The sequence below is a fragment of the Nerophis ophidion genome, linkage group LG08 (assembly GCF_033978795.1).
Source record: "Nerophis ophidion isolate RoL-2023_Sa linkage group LG08, RoL_Noph_v1.0, whole genome shotgun sequence".
Lineage (NCBI taxonomy): Eukaryota > Metazoa > Chordata > Actinopteri > Syngnathiformes > Syngnathidae > Nerophis > Nerophis ophidion.
In genome coordinates, this window is record NC_084618.1 from 27129859 (window position 1) to 27146918 (window position 17060).

Here is a 17060-nt window from a genome sequence, read left to right on the forward strand (position 1 = left end):
GAGGTATGGCTTTGAACTTTGTTATATATGTATGTATATATATATATATATATATATATATTGCATTCTATTTTAATCACTTTATTGAGTTTACAACCACCTAGCGCTGTTTTATACATTTTCTTACTTATTCTGATTATTATTCTTTCTCAATTGTTTGTATATGTTGCAATGTATAAATAAAGGTTTATAAAAAAAAGAAAAAAAGACGTCTGTCACTGATAACATTGGCTAAGTTTTATAATAATGCAAGTTTCTCAATACCCGACATGTTTTTTGTGCCTTTAAAAAAGAATTAGAACTTTACTTTAAAACACTTTCTAACTCTAACAACCAAAAAGATGCGAAAACTATGATGCTGCATGTGCTCCTAATTTGGATTATTTACGGGACTTGTGTGAAGCTATGGCATATATATATATATATATATATATATATATATATATATATATATATATATATATATATATATAAATATATATGTGTATATATATATATATATATATAGATAGATAGATGGATATAGATAGATATAGATATATATACATTTATATACATATATATACATACATACACATATATATACATATATACATACACATATATACACACACACACACATACAAATATATATATATATATATACACACACATATATACACACACACACATACGCACATATATATATATATATATATATTTGATTAGATTAGATAGTACTTTATTTATTCGTTCAGGAGAGTTCCTTCAGGAAAATTCAAAATTTTCAGCACAATCCCATTCAAGATCAGACAAACGTTACAGGGAGACATATATATATATGTGTGTATATATTGCATTCTATTTTAGTCCCTTTATTGAGTTTACAACCCCCTGGCGCTGTTTTGTACTGTTGCTGTACTTGTTTTGATTATTATTCATTTGCTTGTTTGTAAATGTTACCTATTATAAATAAAGGTTTATAAAAATCAAATTAAAAAAAGACCTGACACTGCTCCCTTGCACCGTATTGCGCGGTTTTTGTACTTGTTTAAATTGTCTTTGTTCATATGTTTATGTATGTAAATATTGAACTTTATAAATAAATGTATATGAAAAAAATAAATACGTCTGTCACTGCTTCTTGGCGCTATATAGTACTGTTTTTGTACTTGTTTTTATTGTCCTTGTTATTATTTAATGTTTTCGAATGTTTGTAAAACTTGAATTTGATGTAATGTTTTTTCTTCAACCTTTATTGTGAAAGTCTGTATCTTTACTGCTGTAACAGGATGTATTGCTTCACTAACCGGAAGTAGAGGAAATGCCGGTGTTCGACCCAGAGGTAAAATAAATAAAGAGCTCCCGGGCTGAACTGAGAAATAAGAGTTTTCTACGTCCAGTTAGTATCCAGTTTCCCGATGAGTCTATAATACTTCTCGTGTATAGCTATTCACAACATTTTATAAATAAAGGTATATAAAAAAAAGACGCCTGTCACTGCCCGGTCTGTTTACGCATGCGCAAACGCGACGTCGTTTTGCGACTTGAGTCGTAAAATACATTACAAAGATAATTACTTATGTGTTTGGGTATCGAAAGTTATTTTCGAAAAACGTACCACTTTTTTTAATTGCAGTATTGTAAATAATGAACAATGTGGACAGTTAAACGTTATTTAAATTTGTTAACGATTATTTGAGGTTATCAGTAGTACTTTCGAAAATAAATAGTGAAATGCTTTTATCTAAGAAAAGCTGCTGCAATTTCTCAAAATAAAAACTAAGGAAGTGGTATGTAACCAACGCTCACACTTCAAAACAAAAGCAGCCGAACGATATTTAAGTTGCGCTTCTGAATGCGGATCTAGGGTTTCGACTTTTATTTTGAAATGTAATGCGCCTTATATCCGGTCCTGCTCTCGAAAGCGCAACCTTCTGGATCAGGTTTGTTTAAACTGCTATCTTCTCGACTTTGTGAGACAGTCAAGATGTACAAGTTGAACATTGGTGAGGTGTTAAGTCAGTAAATTACAAGAAATGTTTACAGTCAAGCTGACTTATCACTGAGAATGAGTTTATTCAGGGTTGCCTTTCAGCACAGGAGGTTGTTACCTGTGAGGATCTGGACCACGTGTCCATCAGTGGACTCTCGGTGTGTCTGTTACCATGACGACAAGATGGGCACCAACAGAAGTGCCAATTTGCGCGCCAAAGGCCATCATGGAGGACAGCAGCGCAAGCAGAAGCTATCTTCTGAGCTGCACAAGCTGTCTCTGGAGGACTCTTCTCCTGAGAGAGCCAGAAGACCAAAGTCTCGGGCGGACTCGGAAGACGACGCTGAAGTTGTCTTTGGCGTCGCTCCTTGTCTCCTGGCTCTCACTCAGGGCCGCAGGAAGGCCCTTGGACTCTTTGTGAAGGACGGCGTGGGCCCTGAGCGCGCTTCCTTATTGAAGGTGTGCGAGGAGGCGCGTCGGCGTGGAGTCCCGGTCCAGCGTGTCGGCAAGACGGCGTTAAACAAGATGTCTTCCGGTGGCGTCCATCAAGGAGTTTGTCTGCAAGCTTCTCCACTCAGCTACCTGACCGAAGACCGGGCCCCCGACGCCAAGTCCAAACCTCTCTGGCTGGTCCTGGACAGGATTCAAGACCCCATGAACCTGGGCGCCATCTTGCGCTCGGCGTACTTCCTGGGCGTGGACCGAGTGGCGAGCAGTCTTCGCCACAGCTGCCCTTTAACCCCCGTGGTCAGCAAGGCCAGCGCGGGCGTGATGGAGGTGATGGGCGTGCACGGCTACGAAGACCTGGAGGACATGGTCCGGGGCAAGGCGGCGCAGGGTTGGCGGGTGGTGGGCACGGTGGCGGCGGACGCGGCGGAGGCGCACGTTCCCGTCACGCCGTGTTCCCGCTTCCTGATGAACGAGCCCACGCTGCTGCTAATTGGAGGAGAAGGCGAAGGACTGTCCCAACAGATGATCGCTTTGTGCCAAACGCTGGTGACAATTCCAGCGGGGAGAGAGCTGGCACCTGGCGTGGAGTCGCTCAACGTGTCCGTCGCCACCGCCATCCTGCTGCACTCGCTGCTGACCCGGACCCAGGAGCGCTCCACTTGTTGAATAAAGTCCTCTTTTTACCCTCATTGAGTCTTCATTTTGACACTCTTTTTCTTTCCACTGCTTCTTTCACTTTTCTCAACAGATTTCAGCCTTCAAAACGTTCCAAACTATCTTTTATGTGAAAACAATTCCCAGTTTCCCCAGACTTCCCACTTAAAGGCCTACTGAAACCCACTACTACCCACCACGCAGTCTGATAGTTTATATATCAATGATGAAATATTAACATTGCAACACATGCCAATACGGCCTTTTTAGTTTACTAAATTACAATTTTAAAGGCCTACTGAAATGAGATTTGCAACTTTCGGTACTAAGAGAAAAGCCGTGCCTCTACTGGAAGTCGCAGACGATGACGTCACAAGTGTGGGGGCTCCTCCCATATTCACATTGTTTTTAATGGGAGCCTCCAACAAAAAGTGCTATTCGGACCGAGAAAACGACAATTTCCCCATTAATTTGAGTGAGGATGAAAGATTCGTGTTTGAGGATATTGATAGCGACGGACTAGAAAAAACAAAACAAAAAAAAAGAGTTAGGAAAAACAAAACGCGATTGCATTGGGACGGATTCCGATGTTTTTAGACACATTTACTAGGATAATCCTGGGAAATCCCTTATCTTTCTATTGTGTTGCTAGTGTTTTAGTGAGTTTAATAGTACCTGATAGTCGGAAGGGTGTCTCCACGGGTGTGTTGACGTGCAGTGTCTTAGGGGAGTCGACGGAAGCTTTATGGACGGCACGAGCTCAGCTTTTCTCCGGTAAGAACTGACTTTTTAACCACAATTGTCTCACCGAAACCTGCTGGTTGACATTCGGTTGGGATCCATGTCTGCTTGACCGCGCTCTGATCCATAGTAAAGTTTCAGCTCCGGGAATTTTAAACAAGGAATCAGGGTGTGTTTGTGTGGCTAAATGCTAAAGCTTCCCAACTCCATCTTTCTACTTTGACTCCTCCAATATTAATTGAACACATTTCAAAAGATTCAGCAACACAGATGTCCAAAATACTGTGTAATTATGCCGTTAAAGCAGACGACATTTACTTTTGTGTGTGTGCAGCGCTCATACTTCCTAAAAACCCGTGACGTCCTGCGTACACGTCATCATTACACGATGTTTTCAAGACGAAACTCCAGAAAAATTTAAAATTGTAATTTAGTAAACTAAAAAAGCCGTATTGGCATGTGTTGCAATGTTAATATTTCATCATTGATATATAAACTATCAGACTGCGTGGTGGGTAGTAGTGGGTTTCAGTAGGCCTTTAAATTTCCCGCGGAGTTTTTGTTGAATACGTCGCGGAATGATGACGCATGCGCGTGACGTCTCGGTTTCTCTACGTCAACCAGCAAGTTTTTGGATGGGAAAATTGTGATATTAAGTCGACTCTTACCGGAGACATCAGTGGATTATACCTCCTCCTCCTGCAGCTCAAAAAGGCAGCATTTATCTTGGCTCCATTGGCTTCTCTCAGAGACACTGGCGTTCACCGCAGCCATCCGACTTTCAAGTATGACTTTAGAATCTCACTAAAACACTATTAAAGGACTAGTGAAACCCACTACTACCGACCACGCAGTCTGACAGTTTATATATCAATGATGAAATATTAACATTGCAACACATGCCAATCCGGCCTTTTTAGTTTACTAATTTGCAATTTAAAAATTCTCCAGAGTTTCTTGTTGAAAACATCACGGAATGATGACGTGTATGCGTGACGTCAATGACCGTTAGGAAATAATAGCAGCTGCACCATACGCGGCTCAAAGTCGTCTGCTTTAACCGCATAATTACACAGTATTTTGGACATCTGTGTTGCTGAATCTTTTGCAATTTGTTCATTTAATGATGGAGACTATAAAAAACAATGCTGTTGGTGGAAAGCGGTGGATTGCAGCTGTCTTTAGCACAGAGACACAGCCAGTGTTTCTTTGTTTGTTGTGAAGCGGAGCGGTCAAACGAACATGTTTTCTCTACGTCAACCAGCATGTTTTTGGATGGGGAAATTGTGATATATATTATAACGGAGACATCAGTGGATTATTCGTCGTCCTGCTGTCAAAAAAGGCAGCTGTGAGCTTGGCTCCTCGGCTTCTCTCTGAGACACTTCGTGTTCTCAGCAGCCATCCGACCTCGAGGTATGTCTTTACTATCTTTAAAATCTCACTAAAACACTATTAAAACAATAAGCAGATAAGGGATCTTCCAGAATTATCCTGGTAAATGTGTCTAATTACATCTGAAACGCTCACTTTGCCGCCGCCCGGAGCTGTCGCTTTTATTTTTTTTTAGTGCCTCATTCTAACCTTCCTCATCCACTTATCTTTCATCCTCGCTCAAATTAATGGGGAAATTGTCGCTTTCTCTGTCCGAATAGCTCTTGTTGCTGGAGGCTATGATTAAAAACAATGTGAGGATGTTTTTTTGAGCGAGGATGAAAGATAAGTGGATGAGGAAGGTTAGAATGAGGCACTAAAGGCAAGGCTTTTTTATTAGCGACCAAAAGTTGCGAACTTTATCGTAGATGTTCTCTACTAAATCCTTTCAGCAAAAATATGGCAATATCGCGAAATGATCAAGTATGACACATAGAATGGACCTGCTATTCCAGTTTAAATAAGAAAATGTCAATTCAGTAGGCCTTTAAAACAATAAATAAATAAGGGATTTTCCAGAATTATCCTCCTAAATGTGTCTAATTACATCTGAAACACTACCACTGCCGCCGCCCCGAGCCGTCGCTTTTATTTATTTTTATTTTTTTTACTGCCTCACTCTAACCTTTCTCATCCACTAATCTTTCATCCTCGCTCAAATAATGGGGAAATTGTTGCTTTCTCGGTCCGAATAGCTCTTGCTGCTGGAGGCTATGATTATAAACAATGTGAGGATGTGAGGAGCCCTACAACCCGTGACGTCACGCGCACATCGTCTGCTACTTCCTGTAAAGGCAAGGCTTTTTTATTAGCGACCAAAAGTTGCGAACTTTATCGTGGATGTTCTCTACTAAATCCTTTCAGCAAAAATATGGCAATATCGCGAAATGATCAAGTATGACACATAGAATGGACCTGCTATTCCCGTTTAAATAAGAAAATCTCATTTCAGTAGGCCTTTAATCTCTATTAAAAAGTGTTAATACTTTCACATGAGTCAACTAATTCAAACGTGTTAATTTTGCTAATGCTAATAATGGCATGCTAGCTTTTTGGCTAATTTAGCACATGAACGCCCTGGCTTCAATCTACCATGCAAATGTTTTCGTGCTAGCTTATTTAGCTCATTTTGCAGTTATACACATCAGACATTATGCTACCTGACCCGTGTTAACTGTTAGCATGCTTATATTAGCATGCTAGCTTTTTAGGTAGCAGGTATACACTCAGTCATTTTGTTATTTGACACATGCTAATAGTAGCATGTTATTGTTAACATGCTAGCTCATTAGCTAATAGTCATTTAGTTACTTGACAGATTTTAACTTAGCATGCTATTATTAACATGCTAGCGCTTTAGCTTATATCGCAGGTATGCACCACAACCATTTTGTTACTTCAGTCAATCAATCAATCAATCAATCAAAGTTGATTTATATAGCCCTTAATCACACGTGTCTCAAAGGGCTGCACAAGCCACAACGACATCCTCGGTTCAGATCCCACATAAGGGCAAGGATAAACTCACAACCCAGTGGGATATCAAAGTGAATGACTATGAGAAACCTTGGAAAGAACCGCAGATCCCCCCCCCCCCAGTACAGGGGTCACCAACCTTTTTGAAACCAAGAGCTACTTCTTGGGTACTGATTAATGTGAAGGGCTACCAGTTTGATACACACTTAAATAAATTGCCAGAAATAGCCAATTTGCTCAATTTACCTTTAATAAATAAATCTATATGTATAAAAAAAAATGAGTATTTCTGTCCGTCATTCCGTCGTACATTTTTTTTCCTTTTACGGAAGGTTTTTTGTAGAGAATAAACGATGAAAAAAACACTTAATTGAACGTTTTAAAAGAGATAACATGATAAAAATGAAAATATAAGTTTGAAAAATAGTTTAACTTCAATTTCGACTCTTTAAAATTCGAAATTTAACCGACAAAAATGAATAGAAAAAGTTGTTACTTCGAATCTTTTTGAAAAAAAATAAAAAAATAATTTTTGGAACATCATTAGTAATTTATCCTGATTAAGATTAATTTTAGAATTTTGATGACATGTTTTAAATAGGTTAAAATCCAATCTCCATTTTGTTATAATATATAACAAATTGGACCAAGCTATATTTCTAACAAAGACAAATCATTATTTCTTCTAGATTTTCAGGACAAACATTTTAAAAGAAATTCAAAAGACTTTGAAAAAAGATTTAAATTTGATTCTACAGATTTTCTAGATTTGCCGGAATAATTTTTTTGATTTTTAATCATAATAAGTTTGAAGAAATAATTTACAAAAAAACAGAAGTAAAATGAAGAATTAAATTAAAATGTATTTATTACTCTTTACAATAATAATTTAAAAAAATACTTGAACATTGATTTAAATTGTAAAGAAAGAAGAGGAAGGAATTCAAAAGATAAAAAGGTATATGTGTTTAAAAATCCTAAAATAATTTTTAAGGTTGTATTTTTTCTCTAAAATTGTCTTTGTGAAAGTTATAAGAAGCAAAGTAAACAAATAAGCGAATTTATTTAAACAAGTGAAGACCAAGTCTTTAAAATATTTTCTTGGATTTTCAAATTTTATTTGAGTTTTGTCTCTCTTAGAATTAAAAATGTCGAGCAAAGCGAGACCAGCTTGCGAGTAAATAAAATGTAAAAAATAGAGGCAGCTCACTGGTAAGTGCTGCTATTTGAGCTGTTTTTAGAACAGACCAGCGGGCGACTCATCTGGTCCTTACGGGCTACCTGGTGCGTTGGTGACCCGTGGTCTAGCATAATATTGTGAAATATTATACTAAATAAAATGCCCACTTTTACAATACTTCTCACATGCTTTTACTTAACTTACATCCTTTTTACATTGGTTTAGCTACTTTTTAACATTTTCCTTTCTTTGACTTTCCACCGATTTTTTTTATCCTACATTGAACTTCTTGTCTTTATATTTTCTTTACCTTCTTATTCCCTTCTTTTATCTGTTTTTTTTTTTTACCTCATTTTAAATACTTCTGGCATTTTTAAAGGCCTACTGAAACCCACTACTTACTACCCACCACACAGTCTGATAGTTTATATATCAATGATGAAATATTTACATTGCAACACATGCCAATACGGCCTTTTTTAGTTTACTAAACTGCAATTTAAAATTTCCCCGGAGTTTCTTCTTGAAAACGTTGCGTAATGATGACGTGTACGGGTGACGTCACGGACTGTTAGGAAATATGAGCGCTGCACACACACACAGCTTAAAGTCGTTTGCTTTAAACGCATAATTACACAGTATTTTGAAATTCTGTGTTGCTGAATCTTTTGCAATTTGTTCAATTAATATCGGAGAAGTCAAAGTAGAAAGATGGAGTTGGGAAGCTTTAGCCTTTAGCTACACAAACACACGGTGATTCCTTGTTGAAAATTACCGGAGGTGAAGCTTTACTATGGATCAGAGCAGTCAAGCGAACATGGATCCCGACTGAATGTCAACCAGCAGGTTTTGGTGAGAAAATTGTGATAAAAAGTCACTTCTTACCGGAGAAAAGCTGAGCTTGCGCTGTCCATAAAGCTGCCGTCGACGTCCCTGAGACATTGGCGTCAGGACACTTGTGGACACACACCTCCGACTATCAGGTACTGTTAAACTCACTAAAACACTAGCAACACAATAGAAAGATAAGGGATTTCCCAGAATTATCCTAGTAAATGTGTCTAAAAACATCTGAATCCGTCCCAATGCTATCTGTTTTTTTTTTTGTTTTTTTTTTCCTAGTCTGTCGGTATCAATATCCTCAAACACGAATCTTTCATCCTCGCTCAAATTAATGGAGAAATTGTAGTTTTCTCGGTCCGAATAGCTCTTTTTGTTGGAGGCTCCCATTAAAATTAATGTGAATATGTGAGGAGCCATCAACACGTGTGACGTCATCTGCAACTTCCGGTAAAGGCAAGGCTTTTTTGTTGGCGATCAAAAGTTGCGAACTTTATCGTCGATGTTCTCTACTAAATATTTTCAGCAAAAATATGGCAATATTGCGAAATGATCAAGTATGACACAAAGAATGGACCTGCTATCCCCGTTTATATAAGAAAATCTCATTTCAGTAGGCCTTTAACATTATTGTACCTACTTTTGACCTTTACCTGATTTTTTTCACCTTCTTTGACTTTCTACTTTTTACCTTTTTTAACCTTCTCTGACCGACTGAACCTATTTTCCATTAATAATATATAAGGAAACAAAATAATGTAGCACAATTTCAACATTTGTTGACATACAGTTTGTGCTATTGTTATTACAGTACACTGTCATTTCTCTGGGACAAGCCTACCCGGAGGGGCCTTGCAGGACTTTTATCGGAGGAGGTCAAAGTTCACCTGTCTGCCAGCTGATTGGTATAGCGTTGACGTCATTTGACCAGTCGTCTCGTCTCAGTCATTTATTAACAACATGCATGGACACGTGCACGCTCCTGCAAAATGAAAGAACATCTGATGTGACAAGTGCGGGATTCCCATCCGGACAGCAACATTCTCCCCTCGTGGTCATCATCTCCATGGCAACACGAGGGACTTCACCGCTGGAAGCGCAGACTGTGTACCAAAATGGAGCGTTCCGATTGGCTGACCGGCTGTCAATCAAGCACATAACCTCCATTTATACCAACAACTTAAAAACTATAGTTCCATATTTTCTGCATCTTTGCTGACACTTTTTGGGTGACATATTCATAACAAAATGAGCACGACAGTGAGTTCGCGAGCGAGAACTGAGGAGTATATTTCTACTTGAGAGACATTGTTAGTCGTCGAACTGGACGCTGTTGTCGTTGAGCAGCACGTGCCAGCGCTCGATCTTCTTGTCCTTGTTCTTCAGACATTCGTACCAGTGCTTCAGACACTCTCCTTTAGCCTGGATGCCCAGCTGGCAGCCTCCTGCGTGCACGCACACGCACACACACACACACACACACATACACACACATAAAGTTGCCCCCTTTATCATTCATAGCAAATGCAAATATTAAAAGAACACTATGCCATTCGTTTCTGCAGTAACATTGTTGTTTTTGAGTTACCGTATTTTCCGGACCATAAGGCGAACTGCCGATGAATGATCTATTTAAAAAAATATATTTTTTCATATATAAGGCGCACCGGATTATAGAGCGCATTAAAAGGAGTCGTATTATAATTTTTCTGAATGCAAAACATGTAATGGTGGTTCTTTGGTCAAAATGTTGCATAGATCAGTGGTCCCCAACCTTTTTTGTATCCGCGGACCAGTCAACGCTTAATAATTTGTCATAAAAAAGGGACGGGTTTGTTATGAAAAAGGGAGGATTTTGTGGTTTTTGCACTAATTCTAAGTGTATATTGTGTTTTTGTGTTGATTTAATAAAAAAAAAAATATATATATATATATATATTTTTTTTTTATAAAAAATTCTTCTGCGGCCCGGTGGTTGGGGACCACTGGCATAGATGATGTTTTACAGGTCATCTTCAAGCCGCTTTCTGACAGTCGCTTCCGGATGCGCTGTTTGTGGGCGGTCTTATATACTTGGCTCAGCTTCGGCAGCGTCTTCTCCCCGTCATCTTTGTTGTAGCGGTGTAGCGTGCAAGGACGGGAATGGAAGAAGTGTCAAAAGGTGGAGCTAACTGTCAGAATTATTGTATCTGTCAAAGTTAGTTGGTGACGAACCCCAGGATGCAGAGATGGAGGCAGGCATGGAGTGAGAAAACATCGTTTAATTAAAATATTAGAACAAGAACAAACCAAAGGGGTACAACCAAAAGCGCGCACGAGGCGGATAACAAACAAAGGGAACTAGCATGGGAACCAGAAAATAAAAGGACCTTAACATGGAAGCAAGCAAAAACAAAAAGGGTCTCGCGTGGAAGCTAGCAGATAGCGAGCAGGAAAACAGAAGTCGTAACGTGTAGTACAAAACAAACTGGAAGCAGGGAACAAAAAACAGTGAGTAACTGTAGTGAAATTTCTGACTTTATACCATATTTTGTGTTTGTTTAAATCAGAAAAAGAAAGTCTATCTAAAAGCCTATTTCTGAATCACTGGGAAGCAAAATGTAAGGGAAAGTTGAATTTGGGGTCACGCCCACCAGTCTAAGAGATGTGATGAATGCTTGTTATGACTAGGAGATCCACGATTGTGCTGGTGCCAGGAGTGGCAAAAACATCTCGACCTTGACCCATGAGGAGTCATATAAAAAAAGCCAGTGGACCAACAGTAGGGAGATTATTTGCATGTTTTTCGTTTGATTCTGCATCCTCTGGAGGACGGTATCTGTCTGCATGGGCAATTTAATCCAACTTGTACTATTTTGATTAATGGGTAAATAAAACTTTTGTACTAAAACCACTTTGTCTGCAGTTTCGGACCATTCCACCACACTACAAACATCTAACGGATATAGCTTACCGCTACGCTGCAAATACAAGAGACGACACGACACGACAGGAGCGACAAGAGCGACATCGACAAGACAATAATCCAGCCACTGACTGGAGGACAAAAACAGACTCAAAAATGTAGTGGGCTGATTGACACCAGGTGTGGCCAGGTGCCAATCAGCCGCAGCTGAGGAGAAACAGCGCACAGGGGAAAAAAACAGGAAACTGATAAAATAAGAGCGCTGACAGGAACTAAAAACAGGAAATACTGAACACACAGAGGAAAAACTAAAACAAAAACAAAATGTCAGTGGCAAGCCTGACAGTATCTAAGTTATAACAAAACTGTGTTGCCATGAGTTCCCGGCGAGAGGATAAAAGCTGTCTTTGATCTTACCAATCAAAAGGCTTGTAAAACTCCACTGTGCAGAATTGGAAGCGACATGAAGGTGTCGGTTTCTTTGCTCTATTGTAATCCACAGGAAGATAGTCTTGACCCGAGATATACTAAGCAGAGAGGAAGCAGGACCTGAGCCCCCTCCAGGCACCTTTTCTTTGCACTGTTTCGTAACCAAAGGCGAGGGCTGCTTACGACCCCCCCTCCCTTTAAAAAAAGCTGTTGCCATGTATTCAGGGAAAGTCCAAATAAAAGATGATGCGTGCAACAATTTTGCCAGAGCGTGGTGGAAGACTGTACAAAGAGTACAGCCCAGACGTTTCCCCTCAATGAGTCAAATTGAATTCTGTCTGTGTTTAATTCCTTTCTTCTTGTCTGTTTAATAGATGTCATCAGTGATTGAACCTGACACTAACTGTTATAGGAAAACATTCAGACTTTACTTTAATCAATAACGGAGCAGCATCTCCACATCCGGAAACAACAACAGCGGAAATGTATCCCGTGGAAAACCTTTCAACCGGAACTCTCTAATAACTAAGGTTCCTTGGGTGAAAATGTAAACTCACTACATCGGTTTGGTTTTAGCGCTTTCATGGCAAGTTTACTGACAGATATAAGTAAGAACTTTACACTACTTTATTTTAGAAATGGCAACAGAGGAGGATGAATGTCCCCTAACTATAAGATAGAGAAAAAGAAGAAGTTTATTGATTGGGCTGTTCACACGGACTACAAAGGCAGACGCGCGCAATTTTTCAGGATTTATGCAAATCCCAAATACAGATCAGCAGGTACCGGAAGGTAAGAAAAAAGGCTTTTGTATAACATTGCAAAAAAAAAAAAAAATGGCAGATAATGTCTTACCTAATACACACACCATAATAATACTCCTATGTTGAAGCACATCAAGCGGCGCGGCTTCATAGCTTACCAAAGCCGTACTAAAACGTTTTGATGGATTGAGCGCTGTGTGTAATGTTCTATATTTTCAAAGGAACATATAAAATGTTGATTTTGTTTACAAACCCCGTTTCCATATGAGTTGGGAAATTGTGTTAGATGTAAATATAAACGGTATACAATGATTTGCAAATCCTTTTCAACCCATATTCAGTTGAATGCACTACAAAGACAAGATATTTTGATGTTCAAACTCATAAACTTTATTTTTTTTTTTGCAAATAATAATTGACTTAGAATTTCATGGCTGCGACACGTGCCAAAGTAGTTAGGAAAGGGCATGTTCAACACTGTGTTACATCACCTTTTCTTTAAACAACACTCAATAAACGTTTTGGAACTGAGGAAACTAATTATTGAAACTTTGAAAGTGGAATTCTTTCCCATTCTTGTTTTATGTAGAGCTTCAGTCGTTCAACAGTCCGGGGTCTCCGCTGTCGTATTTTACGCTTCATAATGCGCCACACATTTTCGATGGGAGACAGGTCTGGACTGCAGGCGGGCCAGGAAAGCCCCGCACTCTTTTTTTGCGAAGCCACGCTGTCGTAACACTTGTCTTGCTGAAATAAGCAGGGGCGTCCATGATAACGTTGCTTGGATGACAACATATGTTGTTCCAAAACCTGTATGGACCTTTCAGTATTAATGGTGCCTTCACAGATGTGTAAGTTATCCATGCCTTGGCAGAGGTGGGTAGAGTAGCCAAAAACTGTACTCAAGTAAAAGTACTGTTACTTTAGAGATTTATTACTCAAGTAAAAGTAAGGAGTAGTCACCCAAATATTTACTTGAGTAAAAGTAAAAAGTATGTTGTGAAAAAACTACTCAAGTACTGAGTAACTGATGAGTAACCTGTTTGTTTAATGATTACGGCAACAAATAATGCACAAAAACATAAAAATAGCAATGAGCAAATTCAGAGCCATGAATATCTCTTAAGCAACTAAATCAATAATATATATTAAATAATAATACATTAAAATAAAAAAAGGCAAATTGAGCCACAATAACTTAACAGAACCATAGGCTCAGTAGACTGAAACTTGTATTAGTAGATTGCAGTACAGTACATATTCTGTACAATTGACCACTAAATGGTAACACCCCAATAAGTTTTTCAACGTCAATCAATTGTTTAATAAATGACCAAGTCAAGGTGATCTACCTCATATATACATACACACACGTATCATATACATTCACACACATATCATATATATTAATATGTCCAGGGTGTACCCCGCCTTCCGCCCGATTGTAGCTGAGATGGGTGCCAGCGACTTGAAAAGGGAATAAGCGGTAGGAAATGGATGGATGGATATATATATATATATATACATACATATATACAGTATATAATTTATATTTATTTATTTTGCCCTTTTTATTTACATGTTAAAGGTGTTTTAATGAATATACATGCATGTTTAACACATAGATTCCTATCTTTCATGAAGACAAGAATATAAGTTGGTGTATTACCTCATTCTGATGACTTGCATTGATTGGAATCAGTGCTGAAAACGTCCACGTTTTCAAATGGACGAGAAAAAAAGTTCTTCCTTTCTGTCCAATACCACATGAAAGTCGTTGGTTTTTGGCATCGTATTTGTCCAGCTTCTATATTGGTTTTTTTACACTTTACAAGAAATACATTGGCGGCAAGCTCCGTAGCTTGCTAGCTTGTTTGCACTGGCTTTCGGAGACTCTTATTTTGTTAGCGCAGGCGCGATGGAGCGGCACTTTTATTGTGAAGACAGGAACTGTGCGATCAGTCTTTAGGTTTTTGACGGGAAGTACGGTTGAAATAAAAAGTGTCTTTTTTCCTTTACACTTTTGATTGATTTATTGAAACTTTTATTAGTAGATTGCACAGTACAGTATATATTTCGAACAATTGACCACTAAATGGTAACACCCCAATAGGTTTTTCAACTTTTTTAAGTCGGATTCGACGTGTGACGGTTCACGTGACCGCCTGGCTCTGTTTGATTGGTCCAACGTCACCAGTGACTCCATGTGATTGGTGAAACGCAGAAATGCGCAGATCCTACTTTGAAAAACCAAAACATTAATAGATCGATAAAAAAAAAAAAGTATCGAGTAGCGAGCTGAATGCAGATAAATGGAGCGGAGTAAAAGTAGCCTTTCTTCTCTATAGATATACTCAAGTAAAAGTAAAAGTATGTTGCATAAAAACTACTCTTAGGAGTACAATTTATCCCAAAAGTTACTCAAGTAGATGTAACGGAGTAAATATAGCGCGTTACTACCCACCTCTGTGCTTTGGGCACTAATGCACCCCCATACCATCACAGATGCTGGCTTTTGAACTTTGCGCCAATAACAGTCCGAATGGTTATTTTCCTGTTTGTTCTGGAGGACACCACGTCCTCTGTTTCCAAATATACTTTGAAATGTGGACTCGTCAGACCACAGGACACCTTTCTACTTTGCATCAGTCCATCTTAGGTGAGCTCAGGCCCAGCCAGCCGGCGGCGTTTCAGGATATTGTTGATAAATGGGTTTGGCTTTGCATAGTAGAGTTTTAACTCGCACTTACAGATGTAGCGACCAACTGTAGTTACTAACGGTGGTTTTATGAAGTGTTCTTGAGCCCATGTGGTGATATCCTTTACACACCGATGTCAGTTTTTGATGCAGTACCGCCTGAGGGTTCAAAAGTCCGTAATATCATCGCTTACGTGCAGTGATTTCTCCAGATTCTCTGAACTTTTTGATGATTTTACGGACCGTAGATGGTAAAATCCCTAATTTCCTTGCAATAGCTCGTTGAGAAATGTTGTTCTAAAACTATTCGACAATTTGCTTACAAAAAGGTTGACCCTCACCCCATCCTTGTTTGTGAATTACTTAGCATTTCATGGAAGCTGCTTTTATACCCAATCATGGCACCCAACTGTTCCCAAAAAGCCTGCACACCTGTGGGATGTTCCATATAAGTGTTCGATGAGCATTCCTCAACTTTATCAGTATTTATTGCCACCTTTCCCAACTTCTTTGTCATGTGTTGCTGGCATCAAATTCTAACGTTAATGATTATTTGCAAAAAAAAAAAGTTTATCAGTTTGAACATCAAATATGTTGTCATTGTAGCATATTCAACTGAATACGGGTTAAAATTGATTTGAAAATCATTGTATTCCGTTTATATTTACATCTTACACAATTTCCCAACTCATATGGAAACGGGGTTTGTACTTGAGTCATATTGCCATCAGAGTGCAGTCTATGCGTATCGCTTATGTTGGACTGCCATCTACTGGCCACACTAATCATTACACCATGTAACAAATAAAATGGCTTCGAGGTCGGTAAGTAAAATTATAAATAATTTGGACATTAGGCGCACTGTCGCGTTATGAGAATAAAAAAGGATTTTAAGTGCGCCTTAAAGTCTGGAAAAAACGGTATTCTAAAACACATCCAGACCCCCAAGGATCACACAAGTCCACCTTTTTCGTGCACAAGCAAGCGTTAAGACCGACGTGTCTCACCAATGAAATCGTTGGACTTCCCCATGTCGTAGTCCCACACGGAGATGTCCAGCGTCTTCTTGGCCAGTTCTCCGTGCTTCACTTCATAACTGAACTCCTGGAAACAAACACAGCGATGACGGCGCTGACGTCAACAGAAACAACAGGACGGACGCACCTCCAGGAACTCGGGATTGAGGGTCTTCTTCTTGATCTGCGTCCTGTTCTTGGCTTTCTTTCCCATGTCGGGCTTCAGACATCTGCACGTCGACATTAAAAGAATACAGTGGGAGGACGAAGGAGGTTAGTGGCGAGGATTCCATCGGCGCACGTACACTTTGACGAAAGGGTCCGAGTAGCCGTTGGAGTCCATGGCTGCCAAGTGAGCACAGCGGACCACGCCCACGATGAGACGCCCTTGCTGGCTGTGGTACATCAGAGACACCAGGACCCGACCTCTCTCCTCCGAGTCCTCGCCATCATTCAACTTCTCAAACACAAAAATACGAAGGCTGACATACATTCAGA

At 39.2% G+C, this 17060-nt stretch overlaps 2 protein-coding genes across 3 annotated transcripts in view; one reads left to right on the top strand and one right to left on the bottom strand.

The window, feature by feature from the left end:
- The first annotated feature begins 1840 nt into the window (after positions 1-1840).
- mrm1 (mitochondrial rRNA methyltransferase 1 homolog (S. cerevisiae)) lies at positions 1841-3114 on the top strand. The gene has a single exon (XM_061908154.1). It carries the CDS (start codon positions 2051-2053, stop codon positions 3089-3091), a length of 1041 nt encoding a protein of 346 aa, XP_061764138.1. The 5' UTR covers positions 1841-2050; the 3' UTR covers positions 3092-3114.
- Positions 3115-9684: 6570 nt separating this feature from the next.
- The window catches only part of rph3aa (rabphilin 3A homolog (mouse), a), a 60172-nt gene continuing 52796 nt past the window's right edge, over positions 9685-17060 (bottom strand). For both annotated transcript variants that reach the window (XM_061908156.1, XM_061908155.1), the window contains exons 13-16: positions 16868-17019; positions 16711-16792; positions 16554-16650; positions 9685-10195 (exon numbers count right to left, since the gene is read on the bottom strand). In XM_061908156.1, the coding sequence (XP_061764140.1) occupies positions 10062-10195; positions 16554-16650; positions 16711-16792; positions 16868-17019 (465 nt within the window). In that variant the 3' untranslated portion in view covers positions 9685-10061. The remainder of the gene's footprint in view (positions 10196-16553; positions 16651-16710; positions 16793-16867; positions 17020-17060) is intronic.

Excerpts from the sequence above, each read along its gene's own strand:
- mrm1 (XM_061908154.1), top strand. The coding sequence starts at position 2,051 with ATGAGTTTATTCAGGGTTGCCTTTCAGCACAGGAGGTTGTTACCTGTG.